The sequence below is a fragment of the Drosophila bipectinata genome, chromosome XL (genome assembly GCF_030179905.1).
Source record: "Drosophila bipectinata strain 14024-0381.07 chromosome XL, DbipHiC1v2, whole genome shotgun sequence".
Lineage (NCBI taxonomy): Eukaryota > Metazoa > Arthropoda > Insecta > Diptera > Drosophilidae > Drosophila > Drosophila bipectinata.
In genome coordinates, this window is record NC_091734.1 from 13,587,882 (window position 1) to 13,608,127 (window position 20,246).

General features: G+C 53.9%; 3 protein-coding genes across 4 annotated transcripts; 1 reads left to right on the forward strand and 2 right to left on the reverse strand.

Annotated features, from left to right (window-relative positions):
• Positions 1-102: 102 nt before the first annotated feature.
• kz (putative ATP-dependent RNA helicase kurz) lies at positions 103-4,149 on the forward strand. Its single transcript, XM_017239642.3, has 5 exons — positions 103-337; positions 401-592; positions 652-3,671; positions 3,744-3,946; positions 4,016-4,149. The coding sequence occupies exons 1-5, from the start codon at positions 263-265 to the stop codon at positions 4,105-4,107; spliced, it is 3,582 nt and encodes a 1,193-aa protein (XP_017095131.2). The 5' UTR covers positions 103-262; the 3' UTR covers positions 4,108-4,149.
• A 165-nt stretch (positions 4,150-4,314) lies between these two features.
• Positions 4,315-17,412, reverse strand: pcx (pecanex). 2 transcript variants are annotated; one of them, XM_017239577.3, is made up of 10 exons: positions 16,789-17,412; positions 16,414-16,723; positions 15,403-16,350; positions 12,248-15,343; positions 10,763-12,190; positions 10,535-10,695; positions 10,069-10,468; positions 9,668-10,014; positions 7,096-9,606; positions 4,315-7,040 (listed from the first exon to the last, which is right to left on the reverse strand). In XM_017239577.3, exons 1-10 carry the CDS (start codon positions 16,939-16,941, stop codon positions 5,979-5,981), a joined length of 10,416 nt encoding a protein of 3,471 aa, XP_017095066.2. In that variant the 5' UTR covers positions 16,942-17,412; the 3' UTR covers positions 4,315-5,978. The 2 variants fall into 2 exon arrangements, with proteins under 2 accessions (XP_017095066.2, XP_070137666.1); XM_070281565.1 differs by lacking the exon at positions 4,315-7,040 and having other exon boundaries at positions 9,328-9,604.
• Positions 17,413-18,152: 740 nt separating this feature from the next.
• Positions 18,153-18,803, reverse strand: LOC108124037 (histidine-rich glycoprotein). The gene is made up of 3 exons (XM_017239534.2): positions 18,734-18,803; positions 18,603-18,670; positions 18,153-18,540 (listed from the first exon to the last, which is right to left on the reverse strand). The coding sequence occupies exons 1-3, from the start codon at positions 18,749-18,751 to the stop codon at positions 18,153-18,155; spliced, it is 474 nt and encodes a 157-aa protein (XP_017095023.1). The 5' UTR covers positions 18,752-18,803.
• Positions 18,804-20,246: the final 1,443 nt, after the last annotated feature.

The following is a 20,246-nucleotide window of genomic DNA, read 5'->3' on the forward strand; positions in this document are numbered from 1 at the left end:
AACAAGAAATGTCATCAATAACCAAAACTGTCACCACTAGCCAATAGTGTCATCACTAATGGAAAGTGTCATCCTTATCAGTGTTGTCCATCCCTAACGGCCAGTCATTCTCGCGCGGCTGACGAATGTGAAGTGTGGTGAAGTATTTGCTTATCGATATTTCGAAATTAAACGATGTTACCGATGTTTTTATATGTGTTTCATCACCACTAGAGGACTGCACGTGTGTTTTGGTTTGTTTTGAATGGAATAAACAGCAACAATGGGCAAAAAAGTGCACAATGCCAAAGCGCGGCAAAACCCAGAGACAATTGTCGACAACTCGGCAGTGAAAAAGGTGTTTGTTCGGTCGTTAACATATAATTACCAATAGAGACTAATTTGCCGCCAACCCTTTCAGATTCAAATCGATGTGGATGCAGTGGCTGGAGGGAGCCAAACAGGCTACGATGAAGCTAACGCTTTGGTGCTGCCCTCCCAGAAGCGGGCAACCAAGATCAAGGTGGACAAACAGCAGCACGTGAAGATTCTCACCAAGAAGCAACGGAAACACCTGCAAACTATTGTTGACAGAAAGAAGAAGAAGGAGGGCGTAAGTTTTTCTTCAAAGGATTACTGTTTATTGGTTTTCACATGGACTTCTTCTTTCAGCGTGCACAACTCTTGGGCGACCTGGCAGCCGTACAAATCCCAGAGGCAGAGCTCCAGCAATACACATCCATTAGTCAGGTGCAAACAGTGGGCCTGAAACGGCTGCCTACTTTGGACGAGTATCTGGCCAAGAAGAAGGAACGTCAGGCCCAAGTGCAGGCGGAGAATGCCACTGGCAACAGACGAGTGAATGCCATCAAAGGCTCAAAGCGGAAGCTTCTCGACGAGGAGCAGGCGGAACTGGAGGCGAAGCGCCGAAACCCGAATATAGTTAGTTTAGAGGAGGAGGACGACGAAGAGGACTCCAGTGACGATGACGAAGAGTCCAGTCCTCCTCCACCCATTCCCGCTCCTATTCCTACGCCTGTCCAGACTGCTCCTCCGAAAATCCCAGCCAAGCCAGTGAAAGAGAAGCCCAAACCCGAGGCTCCTGCTCCGGTCTGCACCCACCAAACAGTTTACGTTCCTGTCCACCGCTCGGCAGAGGTCCAGGAAGCCCGTCTTCGGCTGCCCATCCTGGCCGAGGAGCAACAAGTTATGGAGACCATCAACGAGAATCCCATTGTGATTGTGGCTGGTGAAACGGGCTCTGGCAAAACCACCCAGCTGCCGCAGTTCCTCTACGAGGCCGGCTATGCCCAGCACAAGATGATCGGTGTAACGGAACCGCGCCGAGTGGCCGCCATTGCCATGTCGAAGCGTGTCGCCCACGAGATGAATCTGCCGGAGAGCGAAGTGTCTTACCTGATACGTTTCGAGGGAAATGTCACGCCGGCCACCAAGATCAAGTTCATGACGGACGGTGTCCTGTTGAAGGAGATCGAGACGGACTTCCTGCTCAGTAAATACGCTGTTATAATCCTGGACGAGGCGCACGAGCGCAGTGTCTACACGGACATCCTGGTGGGCCTGTTGTCGCGGATCGTTCCCTTGCGGCACAAACGTGGTCAGCCCCTGAAGCTCATCATTATGTCCGCCACGCTGAGAGTCACTGACTTTACGAAGAACGAGCGTCTGTTCAAGGTTCCGCCGCCCCTGCTAAAGGTGGAGGCACGTCAGTTCCCGGTGACCATCCACTTCCAGAAGCGCACGCCGGACGATTACGTGGCCGAAGCTTATAAGAAGACTGTGAAGATTCACAACCAACTGCCGGAGGGCGGCATTCTCATATTTGTGACTGGCCAGCAGGAGGTGAACCAACTGGTTAGAAAGCTGCGTCGCACTTTTCCGTATCGGCCCGTGAAAGATGATAAGCCAGGAGAGACGGAGAAGAACGAAAAGCCAGAGGAGGCGGAAAAGAAGGAAGCCAAGGCTGACGATCTGGCGGAGGATCCCAAAGAGCAGGAGTTTGACATGAAGCGAGCCATCCGTAACATACGCAAGACGAAGAAGAAGTTCCTGTCGCAGATATCCCTGCCTAAGATCAACCTGGATGACTACAAGCTGCCTGGCGACGACACCGAAGCGGATATGCATGAACAGGAGGAGGATGAGGAGAAGGAGCTGGAACTGGACGACGAAGAGGATGAAGAGGACATGAATGTAGATGGAGAAACGAATAGCTCCGGACAGAGACAACCCTTGTGGGTTTTGCCACTGTACTCGTTGCTGTCGTCCGAGAAGCAGAACCGCATCTTCCAGCCCGTTCCCGAGGGCTGTCGCCTCTGCGTGGTGAGCACCAATGTGGCCGAGACCTCGCTGACCATTCCGCACATCAAGTACGTGGTGGACAGTGGCCGCCAAAAGACGCGTCTGTACGACAAACTGACGGGCGTGAGCGCCTTTGTGGTCACCTACACCTCCAAAGCCTCGGCGGATCAGCGAGCCGGCCGAGCTGGTCGTATCAGCGCCGGACACTGCTATCGTTTGTACTCCAGTGCCATCTACAACGACAGCTTCGAAGCCTTCTCCCAGCCGGATATTCAGCAGAAGCCCGTAGATGATCTCATGCTCCAGATGCGATGCATGGGCATCGACCGCGTTGTTCACTTCCCCTTTCCCTCGCCGCCGGACCAGGTGCAGCTGGAGGCCGCCGAGCAGAGGCTCACGGTGCTGGGGGCTCTAGAGGCGCCGCCATCCAGCTCCAGCGATTCGAAAAAGGATCTGCCGCCGGAGGTGACGCGACTGGGCAAAGTTATATCAAGATTTCCCGTTGCACCCCGTTTCGGCAAAATGCTCGCCCTCTCCCACCAGCAGAATCTGTTGCCGTATACGGTGTGCCTGGTGGCCGCCCTGTCTGTCCAGGAGGTGCTCATCGAAACGGGTGTCCAGCGGGAAGAGGATGTGGCGCCGGGAGCGAATCGCTTCCACCAGAAACGACAGAGCTGGGCTTCCTCCGGCAACTATCAGCTACTCGGGGATCCGATGGTCCTGCTACGTGCCGTCGGAGCAGCGGAATATGCCGGATCTCAGGGACGTCTCGCGGAGTTCTGTACGACCAACGGTCTCCGGCCCAAGGCCGTCAGTGAAGTGCGCAAGCTTCGCGTCCAGCTCACCAACGAGATCAATCTGAATATTAGCGACGTGAACCTGGGCGTTGATCCCGGCATGAAGCCGCCCACAGATGCCCAGGCCCGCTTCCTGCGTCAGATCCTGCTGGCCGGCATGGGCGACCGGGTGGCCCGCAAGGTGCCGCTGGCCGAGATCGCCGACAAGGAGGAGAAACGACGCCTCAAGTACGCCTACCATTGCGCCGACATGGAGGAGCCGGCCTTCCTGCATGTCTCATCCGTGTTGCGCCAGAAGTGCCCCGAATGGGTTGTCTACCAGGAGGCGTATGAGCTACAGAACGGCGATTCCACTAAGATGTTTATACGCGGCATCACTGCCATCGAACCGGAGTGGCTGCTCCTGTATGTGCCGCTGCTGTGCAATATCCGGGAAGTGCGCGAGGATCCGGCTCCTAGGTATGATGAGGCATCTGGTCGGATCTACTGCTATGTGGATGCCACATTTGGACGAGCTGGGTGGGATCTGCCGCTGGGCGAGGTGGAGATGCCACTAAGCGAGAAGGCCTGCTGGTGAGTCTTGTTAACAACCCACCCTGGTGGTTTATGGTTACTGATTTCCTGGTTTTCTTCTGTACTCTTCAGCTACTTTGGCATGTTCCTGCTGGAGGGAAAGGTGTGCCCCCGCCTGACCGAGTTCAAGGGCAAGCTGAAGTCGACGCCCGCCTCTCTGATCAAGAGCTGGTCGAGTCTAAACGACAAGGTGCTGCGGTTCAAACGGGCGCTGATCACCAAGCAGATCCACAGCCGTCAGGGGCTGGAGAATGAGTGGGCAAGCGATCCGCACTGTGAGTTTGGGCTAGTCCGTTCTTCTAGTATCTTGTAATCCTAATGACATCCTCTTCTTTCGCATGTAGTCCTCTTGGAAGAGTACCAGAACCTCCTGTACGACGTCGCTCTGAGTGAACTGAGTCCCATCTGGCCCCCACTCGATAAAAACCAGTCCTAACTTTGTATAACAAGTTTCATTTATTATTTATTTAATTGATATATATATATAATATGTATATATATAATTTTTTATGTATAATATAAATATGAAATTTGTTTTAAATGGAACTAAAAAAAAAAATGGATTGGAGTGGAGTGAGAGGGGAATAAAAATTTGTTTTTTTTTTTTTTGTAACATCTAAGTTTTTTGATAATTTTTTAATACACAATCCGTATATGTACACAGAAATAATCAATATATATATATATATGTATATATATAGTTTAGTTTTTTGTTTTTTTTTTTGTAATTTTCTCCCTTCCATGGTTCGTCCTTGCGAGAGATTTGGCTAATTGGGTTTGGATTTGGGCTTGGATCTGGGCAATGCGGCTATAAAGAAGTGATTTTCATTCCTGCCTTGATTAAATACGATACGGTTTTGGATTCAGATTCGCTATATACACGATAAATGGTTTTTTTTTGTTTGTTTTTTGGGGGCCTCCACGGATATGGATGGTACAGTATACAGTATACATATATATATAGTTACATTATATAGGTATATACACTAGTCTAAGTATATTTCGTTATTACCGCCATCCATTAGCTAATTTTTAATTTTAAATGTACTTTCTTTAAATTTGTTAATCATCGAGTTTTTGAAGTTCAAGTATCGCTGAAAGCGATTAGTATTTTTTGTGTTGTGTTATAAGTGTGTGTGTTTGTTGTGTGTGTGTGTGTGTGGTGTGTAGAAAAAATCAGTCTAATTTATTAAGGCAACGTGAGAGCTTTACATATCGTCCTGCATGCATCCTTACAACGTCCTACTCCTTTGCCGTACCTACACTTCGCTTACACCTAGGAATTTTTTGTTGTTCTTCTTCTTGTCTGTTTATGAGTAAGTGTGTGTGTGTGTGTATATATAATATCTAAGTATTTTGTAACTTGAATCCTGTCCGAGGTTGGCTTATCCTTTAGGTTTTTAATTTAATTCATAATAATGGATTATCCTTGGGGGAGCATGGGCATGGAGTTGCTTTAACAATCAAATTTTGGTATGTATGGGGGCATCGTTAACTTTAAATGTTAAACTAACTTTAAGTTTATTATTATTATTTAGTGTTTACACATATTTATGTATGCATATAGTTGTTATATATATATATTATTTTATATATAAGAGTTGTATAAATTCTTTGTTTTAGGTTCGCTTAATATTTCTGTATTGGCTAGCAAGAGGAAAAGAACAAAATAGGTAATGTTGAGAAGCATTTTGGTTTTCCATTTCGTATTTTACACATTTTCATCGCAAGTTACAACAATTAGTTAAATATTTAATATATATGCTTTCCTTTTAAGATATATATATATGTATATATTCCTTAAACCTGCTCTCGATTTGCGCTCTCTTCTTTGTCCTATATATTGAGTATGATCTATAACTGTTCTCATTAATACTAAAAATGTTATAATATATATATATATATATGTTTCTTTTTTGTAGTTTTTTTTGTTTTGTTTTTGTTTTGTTGTCCTAAACCCTATTTATTCATACACTAAACGCAGTCGTTTTATAAACATTACTTTGATTTCTTGGAAGTGTTCTCATTTGTTGTTTGTTGCGGTTGTTTCTTCTTCTTCTTCTTGTTGTTGTTGTTGTCTTTTGGCCTTAACACCCACTTAGCCTTGGCAGAAAGGACACACAATGCATCCTGTAGTCGGGAAGCCCGGAGCAGAGTCGTCCTCATCCTCCTCCTGCCCTTTGCTGATATGTATGTAAAAAAAAAAAAAACAAGGTGGTGTCCTTCTGCCGGGTGTGGCACACATCCTAAAAGTTGGCGTCTGCTTGGCAAACGCAAAAAATGCAAATCCTCTTAATCCGGGACTCTTCAAACCGTCGTCCCAGTCTCGCTGTCTTCGTTCTCCGGACATTTTTCCGTCTCTGGCTTCGGTTCCGGCTCGCTTTCTTCTTCGTCCTCCGTCTCGTCTTCCTTGTGGCTCAGGGATGGCGAACTGGTTGTGGAGTTTGAGGTGGTACTGTGCTCCACAGCCGCCGGACTAGGCGGAGGCGTCACTGGCTGCTCCTCGGGACTGGTAACTGTGACCTCCTCCAGCGCCTCCTCATCCTGAGGTTCATGTTTACTCTCCGTTTCTGTGTCCACTTCAGTTTCGGTTTCAGTTTCGACTGGCTCTCCTTCTTCCTTTTCCGCCTCCTGTTCTAACTCCTGTCTTGGTTCCAGCTCCTTCTCTGGCTCATCCTCCTGGGCAGCATCGACAGCTTCCGCCTCCTTGGCAGCTTCCACCTCCCTGGCAGCTGCCGCCTCCTTGGCAGCTTCGGCCTCCTTGGCATTGGCTTGAATCTGTGCAGTGGCCGCCTCATCCAGCTTCTGGAGCAGCTCCGGCGCCAGCTCCCCGAACTCTCCGCCGCCGTAGCCCCGCTTGTTCTTGTCCGCTATGACCTTCCACATGCTCACCAGAGTGTTGAAGTTCATCAGGTCCAGGGAGGGAAGTGTCATGTCAGTCGCCTCCATGCCGTCCTTCTCGTCCTCCTCGGAACTGCTGCTGCTCACCGCCCGGATCTTGGCCTTGTGGTGGTGGACCTTTGAGGGTTCGGGCAGGTTCAGCGACTTGTTGTACTCGTGGAAGTTGCGCTGGATGCTGCTGAGACGCGCGTTGGCCAGATCCTCGTTGCTGCCCATTATCTGGTTGTACTCCCGCAGGCCCAGCTCCTCCACGGGCACGTAGCGGTCCCCGATCTCGACGAGGTACACACAGCGGTTGACGTGGGAGCGGAAGCGCTTGTCCTTGTGATTCGGCGTCCAGCAGTGGACCACGTTACCCACCATGCCGGCACTCGGTTCCCAGTCCTTCCACGACAGCCGGCCGCCATTGTTCCGCATCCGCTCGCTGGGCCAGACCACGGCGTCGATGATGTCCAGGCAGTCGTAGATCTGCAGAGGATTGAAGATTACACAATGGAAGGCCCGTCTTGACTCCAAAACTTACCCCTGTATCGTCCACTATGATGACCTTCTTGAGGATGTCGATGCGCGGCTTCCTACTGACGCTGCTTGCTGCGGATCCTCCTCCTCCTGCCGTTCCAATGCTGATGCCCGCCTCGGTGGTGAGGCAAATGGGTCCCTTGGTCTTCCGTGGATAGTCGCCCGGGGTGGTGATAATGTTGCCGATGCTCACTCCCATGCCCAGGCCCAGGCTGCCGGACGAGCTGGAGAGCTTGTTGCTGCGCGGACTGGGCTCGTTTTCGGTCTGGGATTGTGGTGCCACCAGCTCCTTTCCCCCATCACCGCCGCCCGTTCCCCCACTGGCTATCGGAAGCGTGGCTCTTCGTTCGTGGTCCCGTCCTCGGTTGCTGCCCAACTGCCCCAGCGGCACCTGTTGACTCCGGCTCCTCACTCCGCTGCTGCTAGTGGCTCTGGTCGGACCCACACCTCCTGCCACTCCCATGCCAATGCCTGCTCCGCTTGCTCCGCCGGCTGCCGAGATTCCCGAAATGGAAGAGGACTCCTGATCCCGCTCCCTGTTTAGCAGTCCGGCTATCAGGGTGGTGGACGTGGGCTTCACGGGCATCACCGCCAACCCGCCGCGGACCACCGCCAGGCTGTCGCTGACATAGTTACCGCCCAGGTTGGCCGGAATGGCTCCGCCGGGCACATTGCCGGAGCGGACGCTGTAGTAACTGTTTACGGTGAGAGTGTTGTACAGTGGAGCGGATATAAATACCGGAGCCATGTCGCCGGATTCGCCGCCCGTGCTGCTGGCCGTTCCTGGTGCTGCCGCCACGCCCAGACCCGATCCCGCCGAGGCACCCACTCCGGTCGCCGTGGATCCAGCGCCGACGACGCTGCCGCCACTGCCGAAGTTACAGGCGCCCAGTTGGACGGGACCCAGTCCCGGCGGATGTTCTAGCGCCGAGCCGGAGCTGCAGCCCTGCCGGCATCGCTCTCGGATGCGGTGCCACCACCCGAGCACTGTGTTCCTGATGGTGTCCAGCGTGATGGCTCCACCGATCACCTGGCAGAGCTGCGCGTTGGTGTCCGCATACGAGGTGGTCAGCGGAGACACGTAGATGGGATAGCCGATGGGTTGATCGCAGCTGGAGTTGATGATGTTCCGCAGCGCCTGCTTGGCGTTCTGAATGCTGCCTCGCTCTGGGTTCCGGTTGCGGAGGTAGATCAGCTCCTGCTGCTGTCCGGCCCACAGTCCCCGGACGCATTCCCGGTTGAGTTTGATGACACGGAAGCTGAGGAAGCGCTTGGTCAGCCGTATGATGCGGTACTCGTCCGATCCATCCTCCATGACGTGGCGCAGGGCCAGAAGATTGGGCGCTCCCCGCAGCACGGCACTGCGCCACACCGGATCCGCCTCGTGGGAGATGACCAGCTCCTTGGAACAGTTGTCGATGGCCTCGTACAGGGCGTGCGGGTCGAGGAACTCGTCCGGATTCGTTATGTGATCCTGCTGCAGCTTGAGGGCCATCTTAACAGCCGGCGCCACCACCGAGTGCAGGAGTTCCATGTCCGCAAAGACCCACTCGTCGCGGGGCGAGGTAATACGGAAGTCTCCCTTGAAAAGGGCATGCAGGCCATGAAGGAAGAACTCCACGCCGGTCAGGGAACTGTGGGAGGCGGTGGCCAGTGAGCGTCGGGCCAGGAGAGCCAATGCCAGGCAGAGCGAGACCAGAGGCGCATCCTTTCCCACGCTGGCCAGCTTCAGGCGCAGGGTGGGCTTTTCCTGTAGGTTCTCCCGCTGGCGATTTATTCCGGACGTTGCTCCAGCTGCGGCCGAAGTGGCGGTGGTGGTGGTGCTGCTCTTGGCCAGCTTCACGAACACATTCTGGTCCATGTAGGTCACATAGCCGCCCAGGCCGGGCGCACTCTCCGACGTCTGACGCGAGATGTTGGCAAAGCTGTGGGAACTGCTCATCTGGGCGTCGCCACCTCCGGAGTTCGCTCCCGCAGCGCCTCCCGCGCTTGGTCCTCCTCCACTGCCTCCAACGCCAGCCCCGCCGCCTGCTCCTCCACCGATACTAGACCCTTCCTGGTTCACGGTTCGCTGAGGTCTCCGCAGTTGCTGCTGCGACTGGGATTTGGACTGACCTGCAGGCTGACCCGACGAGCTGCCATGGGCCGAGAGGTTCGGGGTGCTCTTCGAATCGTTGTGGGCTGGCGTCACTGGAGGGGGTGGTGCTGCCGTTGCTGCTGCCGTGGCCGGAGCCGAGGAGGCGCCACTCTGCCCTCCAGCATGGGGAACAGCTGTTCCTGCCACATCGCGGCGCATGTCCACACAGTAGTTAATCCACTTGAGGTAGACGTAGCAGAAGCTGGCTCGCGTTATGCCCACGGCCCGGAAGTCAAAGTCCTCGTCCAGATTGAAGTTGAAAATGGGATCCAGATCGACGAACTGCCGGCCCAGGGTGTGCTGCAGGGCTTCCTGGATGGGACCGGAGGACAGCCACTGCTCCAGCTTGGGATTCTTCACCACGTAGTAGATGATGCTCTGGAAGAGTGTTATTTTAGAAACGCAATCACAATCCTCCTCCTCTTTCTGGCTTTCTCACCTTGATGTAGTAGGTGATGAGGACCTTTCGGTACTCGAACACCTGCAGCGTAGCGCTGGCCAGGTTGTCCGAGATGGAGTAGCCCTCGATGACGTACTGGGCGGCCACTACCTGCCAGGCTAGCCACCGGGTGGAGAACATGGCGTTGGCACTGAGCAGGCGCGGCAAATGGCCGGGATCACAACAGCAGCAGCCGTCGTTGTCCTCCACGTCCTCGGTGATGGCCTCCACTTCGCGCTGCTGGCAGTAGGTGCCTCGGAACTCGAGGCCACGCATCTGGAAGGTGCACAGGCCGTTGCCCAGCTCGATGATGTGCACCAGACAGTTGAGATCATCGGAGGCGAGCACTGAAGGATTGAAAGCTTAGTATGAAGATAGTCCAGGACATGTGGGGAACTTACCAAAGCAGTCGCCCTGGTTGACATTGCCCCAGCGCCCCATCAGCAGGTCGCCGCACAGGGAATGCTGCAGGGATCGGGTGAGGTGCTCGTAGAAAATGCTATTAAGGTTGTTGTCATCCGCACCCAGGTCCCGCTCCAACTGGGAGCTGAGCCGTGTGTTGGAGTGATCTATGCGGCGGGTGTTGTAGTCCCGCTCCCAGAACTTGATGGGCCGCACATACGAGGTGAGGAATATGGCGCTGCCGAGAAAGGGATTCAGCGGCGTGGAGAGCAGGGCGGAGATGCCGGCCTGCAGGAACAGCATGGCCGAGTGGGGCACACTGAACGGCTGGGCGAAGGCGTGGAAGGCAGAGCCCCAGGTGATCTGCCAGGGGGCGATGTAGGTCACAATGAATTGCAGCTGCGGAGGAGTCACAATCATTAGGATTATAAAACTCTGGAGAAGATCTCGTGATCAGGAGCTCACCTTCAGCAGAAAGTCACAGCACTTGCGGAAGGCTAGAGAGACGAAGAAGTAGTCAATGATGAAGGTCTCCGTGGCCATGGAGAAGTCGATGCGGAACAGGAGCACGGTGAAGATGATTATCAGGTACTGGTTCGTGGGATCCGAGTAGGCGTTCCTCACAACTGCGGATGAAAGTCACGGGATTAGCTTGGAAACAAAAGAGAGGCATACAGCGGATGGACTACTCACACTTGAGGGCGCAGATGGCCACGATGAGGGTGCCCCAGGGCAGGCCGAACTTGGCCACAATCAGCTGAGAGTCTGCGGTCAGCGAGGAGATGGCCAGCAGCGGGAACAGGACGTTCCGCTCGAGGACACTAAGGTAAATGTACAGCTTCTCGAACCACATGATCTGCGGCGCCGTCTGGACCTCGAACTGTCCGAATTCCCGCTGCCGGAGCAGGGGCCGGGCAAAGCACAGCCAGGGCATGTGCTTCCGCATCTGGGGCACCGCATAGTGCAGCAGCAGCCCCAGAACCCCGATGAAACAGTACAGCACCACATTGAGATCCGGCTGGAGGGCCGTGAACACCGTGCTGCAGTGGAGTCCGAGGACACTGACGGCCAGCAGAGTCATCACTACCAGGTCGTTTTTCAGTCGCGTGGTCACCGTGGCCTGGAGTTTTCGGGGCAGAGGATCGGGCAGATCATTGCCAGCGCTAGCGTTGGGATTGCCGGCATGGACACCAGCATTGCCACTGTTGGTGTTTTCGCTGGGCTCTGTGGTTCCGTTGCCTGTTCCTGTTCCAGCTGACTGTCCCTGCGGATGATGCTTCTCCTCGGCACCGGTAATCTCACCCTCCACGTCGGGATCTGGTTCCAGGCATGCCGGTGTGGCATCTGTGGTGGCTGTGCCCGCTCCGGCTGTCAAGGTGGATATGTCCCCGGGATTTGTGGCCGAAGAGCTGGAGATCTTGTCCTCCGCCTCCTCGGCTTCTTTGGCTGCCAGGTCGTAGACCTCGGCCAGTTCCCGTTTGCTGGTCTCCTCCCCTGGCGGTTGGTCTTCTCCCTCCGCTGGCACTTCCCCAGCTGCCACTGCTTGCTCTGCAGTCCCTTCGCCGGCAGCTCCTCCAATCGAGGCATACGAACTGGAGGCGGTAATGGCTCTCTTGCTGCTGCTGATCGTCTTGGCCAGAGTCTGCTGGCTACTGCCTAACGAGGAGGCCTTCGACTTGCTGTGCGGCTTCTGCTCCAGCCCCTGATCCTGCTCCAGTTCCAGGGCCTCCTCCGCCTGCTCGGGCTGCTCCTCGTTGATGGCCAGCTTCTCCAGTGAGCTGAGCTCGATCTGCTCCTGCTCCGTCTTCGGGTCGGCGACCCTTCGCTGCTTCGGAGTGCTGGTTGCCAGCTGGAGCGCAGGCCCCGTCACAGCCGCCACGTGGCTGAGCTCCTCGTCCTCGTCGTCCCGGTAGGTACTCACAATGCACGTCTTGATCAGCCGCCACAGGTGGCTGAAGTCGCTGGCGCAGCGCGACAGATGGTAGCCCAGCGGCACCAGCATGGCGCAGAATATGGAGAACAGGATGTACTGAGTGCCCCGCTGCTCGTCCAGAGCCCCATATAGGGGTCCGTAGAGCAGCATCACCGCCAGAACCGAGCGCACCACGCAGAGAAAGGAGCCTAGAACGGACACACAGAGGATTAGAAAGATTCACGAGGTGGAGGACACCGACTCACCCAACAAACTGCTGGCCGCGTTGCCGCCAAAAACGTGCATATCGATCTGCTCCAGCAGGTACATGAGGAACGTGTTGATCTGCGGACACAGGCCCACCGAGAAGATGACCGGAAAGCAGAGTAACAGAACGTAGAGAGCCTGCAGGAGCAGGGCCACCACGTCGGCCGGTGAGTAGCGCATCCCAAAGAACACCACCGGGTCGGGTGGACGATCCTCGTAGTCCGTGTTCAGGCGTTTCAGCAGCAACAGCAGGCCGCCTCCCAAGCAGAAGTAAATGGCCCGGGAATAGGCCACCGTCTTGTTGAATCCATGCACGGGAGACGCCGCATCCGGCTGGACACTCTTCACCAGCGAGTACTGGGCTCCGGCAATCACGGCGCAGAAGAGCAGGGCGCACAGATCCTTGTAGTAGTCGTGCTGGAGGATCGCCGCTCCCAGACAGGCCACCAGCGTGCACAGCAGACTCGCCAGGAGCACGTGCATCCAGTGCAGATCCCTGTCGAACAGGGCCAAAAGCTCCAGCCGGTCCATAGCGATCTTGAACTCGTGCTCCTGCCCGCACCACTTGAACCGGTACTTGTAGAAGCTCTTAGGCGCCGCCGGCTTCTCCGCCGCCGACAGGAGGCATGCCGGCCGCCAGTAGTCGCAGTACGGAGCCAGATGTCCGTCCACGTTCGGTATGGGCTGGCTGAGATGGGGGAACTGACTCAGGTTGGGGAACTGACTGATTTGGCTGATCTGGTTGCTGGGGTGATTGGCCAGTCCCAGGGCACTGAGAACTCCTCCGCCACTGGAAGATCCACCGCCACCGCCGGGCCCACCGACGCCCAGTCCCGACGCCGATCCGGAGTCCGCCTCACTGGCATTGGCCGCCACTGCCGCAACGGCCACTCTCAGCTGCTGCACTGCGTCCAGGTTGCGGGCCACCTGCCGCTCGCTGCGAATTTGGTTCAAGAGTCCCTGGACCGAGAAGGCCGCCCGGGAGCCGCCCATCAGCATGCCCACCTGCTGCTGAGTCTGCAGCGGCGTATTGGCACTTCCTCCTCGATTCCCGGAGCTGGCTTCCGCCGCCGCCGCCAGCTGCTCGCACATAATCTTGGCGTCCAGCCGCAGCTTGTCGCGGGCCAGCGCTCGCTCGATGTTGTTCATGTGCTCCACACTGATGCCTCCGGCCGTAAAGTGCGCACCTTGCAGCGCCTGGATGGCGTCCTGGTAGAACTGGAAATGGGCACTGGACATGTTTGGCGGCACCAGACTGCTGCTCGCCGGAATGGGTGTTCCGTCCGCCGATATCCCGGCAATGGGTCGGCCGCGCTCGTCCACAGCTCCGCCGTGCATCAGCCAGAGCATCTTGTGGATGTCCGCCGTGAGGCTGTCCGTCAGGCTGACACTGTGCGTGGAGTTCGAGGAGGAGGAGTTGCGGGAGGCTAGCTTGGACTGCTGTTTCACCAGGGCGAACTCATTGCCGCAGGCATCGCCTCCACCGTCCGCTGGAGAGCCACCGCGTCGCCGCCGCCTCAGCTCGTCCACTTCCCGGTACTTGACTACCTTGGGAATGGCTCCCAGGCTCTTGGCAGCCATTTTGGAGGTACAGGGCTGCTCCTCATCCAGCTGCGCCAGGGAGCGCTGCTGCTCCGGTTCCATACCCGCTAGCAGCTGATCTTTGGAGCTGGCACTCACCTGTTCGCAGTCGCTGGACGGACAGCCAGAGTCCGCCTCGCTGCGAATGGGTGCGGGCGGAGGTGGTGGCGGTTGGATGGATCCAGGATTGGCGCCGGACTGCTGCTCCTGATGCTGGTGGTGCGACAGTTCCTGGCGGAGCTGCTGGTCCGCCTGAATCTCGCGCAGTGTCGCCTGCTGGCGGTTGCGATCACTGAGCAGCGGTGACCGGGAGCCCGTATTGTTGTCCTCCGTCTCCTCGTCCTCGTCTTCCAGGCCGCCCGCAGCGGTCCCGGCCGGCAGTGCCTCCGTCATTTTGTGCAGGTGGTGGGAGTGGTGGTGGGAATGGTGATGGGGATGGTTCTGGTGCAGATCGCAGGCCCGCAGATCCTCGTCCAGTTGCCGGTGCGTCTGCTTTAGTTCGTTGTATATGTAGTCCATGTTGTCGTCGAAGTCCTTGAACACATCGTCGTCGTCGGCCAGGATGCCGCCCACATCCGACTCGGCGCTGTGGTGCGTCTGACTGCAGCCAAGCGCCCGTGTCCGCCGACGGATGGGCACATCGTCCACCTCGTCGTCGTCGTCGGCATTGCCCTGGCCCAGTCCGCTTGGCTCCAGCTCCTCGTGGGCGGTCTTCTCGTCGGAATGCTCCACAATAGGATACACGGGTGGCTCGATGAGTGCTGTGGTGGAGCCACAGGCACTGGAACTGCCAAAGAACAGGCTGCTGTTGGTGCTGCCACCTGCAGGTGCTCCTCCCGGTGCGGCCGGCAGCGCTGCCGTGGCTGTTGCAGCTCCTGGTCCAGCTGCTGGCGCATTTCCGTCCCCATAGCCTTGGGCGGGATAGAGACTTAGGTGCTTGTTCCTCACCAGACACTTGCTGGGCGGTGGCAGGGGATTCCGCATCTGCTGTTGCCCGGAGATGGCCTCCACGCTGTTCGGATGCGGGCTGAGGTTGGAGACCGAGGGCTGCGGGCATAACACTTCCAAAGCTGCGCTCTTGATGCGCCTCACTCCGCCGGACTCATTGCCGCCTCCACCGGCAGCACCTCCACTTGGCGCTGCTCCAGCCGAGCCTCCTCCCGCCGCTCCGCCGCCGATGAATGCTGATTTGGAACCTTGTTTGTGAAAGCTTGTGGCATTGGAATGTCTGCGTCGCTTCATTCCGGCAGCAGAGCCACCTCCTGCCGCTCCACCCACCCCACCACCAGATCCACCCGCCGCTGGCAGAGCGCCACCCGCCAGCTGAAGCGCAGACATGGTACTGGTGGGGTCCTTGCGGATAATGGCTCCGCCCAAATGATGGTGCAGGTGATGGTGGTGGTGGTGATGATGATGATGCTGGCCACGAAAGGATGCCGGCTGATGCGGCTGCTCGATGCCCAGATCCGATTTGGTGTAGCTATCGTCTTCCAGGTACACATCCGATGAAGAGTCTGCAACAAAACAAGGTTAACCATGATGTCTTTCGCTCTTACAGGAGCCCAGTACGAACCTAATATCCAGGACTGCAGGGCCACACCGCTGCTTCCCGTATTCCTGGCCAGACCCAGCTCCATGTCTTCCACGTCGTTGCCGCCACTGCTGCCACTTCCGCCGCCCCCACCGATCGCAGCCAGAGCTCCTATACTGCTGGCCGCAATCTCCTGGGGATGCAGCAGAACTGGCCTGCCCAGGCCTCGGTTTTGGTGCTTCAACCGCTCGTCGTGCGTCTCTGAGCTCCGGTGGCGCTGCAGCCGGGAGGACCGCCCAGGATTGGCAGAGGAATTCGAGGCAGGGGCAATTACTACCACCGCAGCTCCGGCAGAGGAGGAGGACGGTGCACCATCTCCTCCCCCCGTGCCCGGGGTGCTGGCTATAGAGTGCTGGCGTGGATTGGCCTGGCCACGCGACTTATTTGCTGGCTGAGAGTGCAGGAACGAGGGTGCCGCCATCGTGGCTATCGTGTCCGACTGATTTCGCATCAGCTTGTGCTCTCCGGCTGAGTTGGCCGACGCCGCCGCCGTGTCCAGACTGCTCTGGCGCTCTAAACGCCATCGGTGGCGCCGGCTGAATACCTCGGAGCACTTTCTCGATAAGTGGCCAGTGCGAACGGGTGCCACTCCTCCTGATGCTGGCATACCGACTGTAGCGGCTCCAGAGCGACTGTCGCCGCCACTGCTGCCGCCATCGGCACTGCCAGCACTGCTGCCGCCTGCCTCCACCACTTCCGGGTAGACTGTTAGGTACTTGTTGAAGAGATCCGCCTGGGCGGCAGCACTTGTGGCTCCCGCCGCCGCTCCCGCTCCAGCTCCTCCACCGCTGCGTATTGACTTGCTGACGCTGGCAGACCCGGCCAGCGATTGCTGATCCTGCTGGCTGCCGCCGGATAGCATGGAGGGGGCGTAGAACATGAGCTCGATGGACTCGGAACTATTTTTGCGATGCACATCGACCTTGAGATCTACAAAAGAAAGGAAACATTTTCCATAACTCTTCAGAGGATTAACCCAAGGGATAAACGTACCAATGATGCTGTTCACATTGTCAATGGACATGATGCTGTTCTCCTCGCTGGCCTCATTGATGGCTTGCTCCACGGAGATGCGTGATCCACCCGGACGGATGACCTTCATCTCGATTCCTCCCTCGTCATCGTGTCGGGGCTCTGTCTCCTTGGTGACCTTGAAGAACTGCCCCTTGAGATTGACCTCGGACATGGTCTGTGCCCGGTCGTAAAGCCGATGCAGTGCCAGATTGGCCAGCTTTACCATGAGGATGGTAAGGCTGGTTAGCACGCAGTACAGACACCATGTTAGCCATGTGCTGGGAAAGTACTGGAAAAAAAGAACAGAATGCCGATTAGCTTCAGTTGATGGAGATTCAGGATGTGGAACACTACCAGGTAGGCCACAAAGGGCGAGCAGAGCAGGTAGAGCCAGAGGTACAAGTGCACCACGTTGCAGAAGACGCCCTGGTGCGGATCGTAGAAGTAGCCGCCGGTCAGCGAGGCCCACACGCCCTGGCGCAGTATCTCCAAGGTCTGCGAACCCATGGTGGCCTATACTGCATCTCTTTGCCGCTTCCGCCGAAGCCGCCGCTCCCGCAGAGGCTTCCGTTTCCGCTTACTCACAGGCTCAGCCCCTCCTCTTCCCGTTTGCCCCCTTGTACCGCTCCGTTCTATTATTTTTTTCGGTTCTTGGTATTTTTTGCTGATTAAGCCTGACCACCGTTCCCGGTCAGGGGGGGTCGTGGGCGGGGTAGTGGGGGCGTGTGAGAGCAGCAACAAAATCGGGGAGAATCGGTGCTTGCTTTTTCCAAAAGGGGAAAGCTGTGTCGGACTATCCAGCGGATTCGTTGCCGTGTTACTCCTCCAACTGGCGCTTCTCCGTTGTGACTCGCTTTGGACAGCTGCAGGGAGGACCGACGTTTCGTCTCCTGGTCGCTGCAAACGGAAAATCCTGCCGTAAATTTTCCTAAATTTTCTTTTGTTTTACGTTTTTTTCGCACTGTATTTCCCAACACTTCCCCATAGGAACTGTTGCATTTTGCAGCACTGGAAGAGAAATTGGTCCAAAATTATTAACACTGTTTCTGTGCAGACGGTTTTGGGCGCGAGTTTTTAATTTTTGAAAAATAAGATCTGGTAACTATTTAAAAAATATGAATACTTTACACTCTTTTTAATTTTAAATAAAAAATACAGTAATGTGCATTCTAAACTGATACATTTTGCAAAAAGGTAATAGGCAGCTTTCTTTTGATAAATTGAATACACAAAATTTAACAAATTTAACATTTTACATATATTATGTTATTTTTCAAAAGATAAAGTCCAAAATATATTTAAAAAAATCCACTATTAAACGTATTAATAAATCCCGTATTAATTAAAACGTATTAAACGTATTAATACTATTAAGTATTAATAAACGTAAAACAAAAAAAAAGTGTTTTTTTATTTAAACTAGTTCATGTTTAATGTACATCAATTAATTAAATAAGTTAATAAACCACATTTTCTTGAGGAAATAATATATTTCAATATATTTCAAATTCATTTCCTACAATTCAATTACACTTTAAAACTAATTTATAATCTTCGCCGTTGCCATTCTTAAACTAAACATTTAGGCTATAAAAAAAATATAAATGTATGTAAAAAAAAATTGGTACGTATCTAACGAATCACAAAGAGATGCCCTGCCCACAGCTCTCCGATCAGATCAGTCTGCGCCTCCCATTGTCGCTGCCACCGTTGCATAGTCAGCGCTCCTCGCTACTGCTCCCGTCTCCGCCGATGAAGTCGTCTCGGAGTCCACCCCGGTGCTCGTAGTTGTGATGGTGATGGATGTGCTCCTCCTCCTCCTCCTCGTACTCGGGCAATGGAGGCGGTGGTGCCACTGCAGGCGCCGCCAGAGGATGATGGTGCTCGTGGTGGTCATGGTGGTCGTGCTTCTCGTGATGATGGATATGCTCCTTTGTCTGGTGGATTTGGATGGGGCGATGATCTTCGTGGATGACCTTCTTCTCCTCCTTGAGGACCAGGGGCTTGTGATGATGGTGAACATGCTTCACCACCGTGTGGATATGTTTCTCAATCTTCTTGTGTATTGGCACATGGATAACGATCTTTTTCTTCTTCTGGTGACCACTATAAAGATAGGTAAGCCATTAATATATGGTTTAGACAGTGTCTTAGTAATGATTTCTTACCCTGCATCTGTTTCAGGAACACAGACCAGCAGTATAACTAAAGCCACCACCAGGGAGAGCCTCAGGAGCTGAGAAAATAAATAATCGTGGTAATCCTCTGGTAATCCTTGTATTAAATATTATCCACTCACCAAACTGCGGTTATCCATGCTGCTTGGTTTTAGGACTTTTCGTGTGGAGTTGCTAGATCCGACGATGCAACCGCTGGGAAGGCGTCGAGTGGTTTGATTGCTGCCCCACTGCAACCATTTAATTTATACCAGCCCCTGGGAATGCGGTGGAATTACCTACACCCGGCGCCAGTTGGTGGCGCTTCCGTGCCGCAGCCCCATACCCAATAGACCTGCCCCTGCGCATGCGCACGCGCCCCGGACAAAAAGTCCAAAACAAAACAAAAGGTAATAATAATAAAGAAACGAAAATATAAATAACTAAAGAAAAGTAAAGCTAAGTGGCTGCTTAGTGGAAAACCAGCAATTTAGGTGGCAGCTATCATCGTGTCATGGATTGTGGGTGGATTTTGGCCACTGACGATGGATAAAAGGATACAAACCGACAGTGTATAATACCCTTAACCATTGAATAGATAGCTAAGTAAAATTCACATCAAGCTTTGCCGATTTAAAGGACTTTAAGCTAAGGATACCTTTCCAATACTAGTTCTACTAGTTCTTTTCTAAGAACTTTTCACTTGTCTATATAAAAAAAATGTATAAGTATTATAATTAACAATATGTTTTGAAGGTGTAAGGCCTAAATAATTAATCTGATCCCTATTTCTTTGGCCAATTTACAGGGCATGGGAGCTTCACTTCCATTGAATAGGGTTTCCCACTGTTTTTCCGTTTTGTTGCGCTATCTGTGTGTGAACTTCTTTTTCTGAGCCGCCTATTTTGTTTCAGTTTTTTTGTTAATAATAAATTTTTTTCTTTTCCACTTTTTCAGTAGCTCACGCAGACGGAAGGCACGGAGGCCTGCACCCGAAACTTCAAAACCCAGGCTTTCAACCAGCGGAGACCCAAAGTCAGTCAACGGAAATAGCAGCGCAGAGTGCAGTATGTGTTTAATACCACATAGATATGTTGCATGGTCGTCCAGCCCCCAATAGTAGAGCCCCCTCGTCGTCGCCACTTTTCTGAAAAGGTATGTACGTAGCACGTAACGCTAGAAATACGTTACAAATAGATCGCATGCATATGGTTCATATTTGTATTATGCAATCGTACTGGCGATTTGCAAGATTTGCAATTTGCGATTTGCGGGTGTTATTTAATTGCGCGAATTTCTTCTTCTCCAATTGTTGCAAGAATGGGGCTCTCTCGTTAGCGGGAAATTATAGTTGGTTGCATTTTGAAATTGAAATTTAGCCGATAGTCGTAGGGACTATCGATTCCCAATCGAATTCGATTGTCGGCGAGCGGTTAGAAGAAGAAGAAGCTCTGGCCCCAAAGAACAGCGTGTGAAAGCGAAAAGAGATAAGAGCGTCCCCCTAGCACAGTGGGAGTTGTAGGCTAAAAGCTTACGAAATAAAACATAAAATGTTTTTAGAACATGTTCAAGAACAATCCTGGGTGACTTTTAAAGGAAGCTTAAACTTTGTTTCTTTGCAATTCTTAAGTATGTAATTCAGTTAAAAGACAAAAT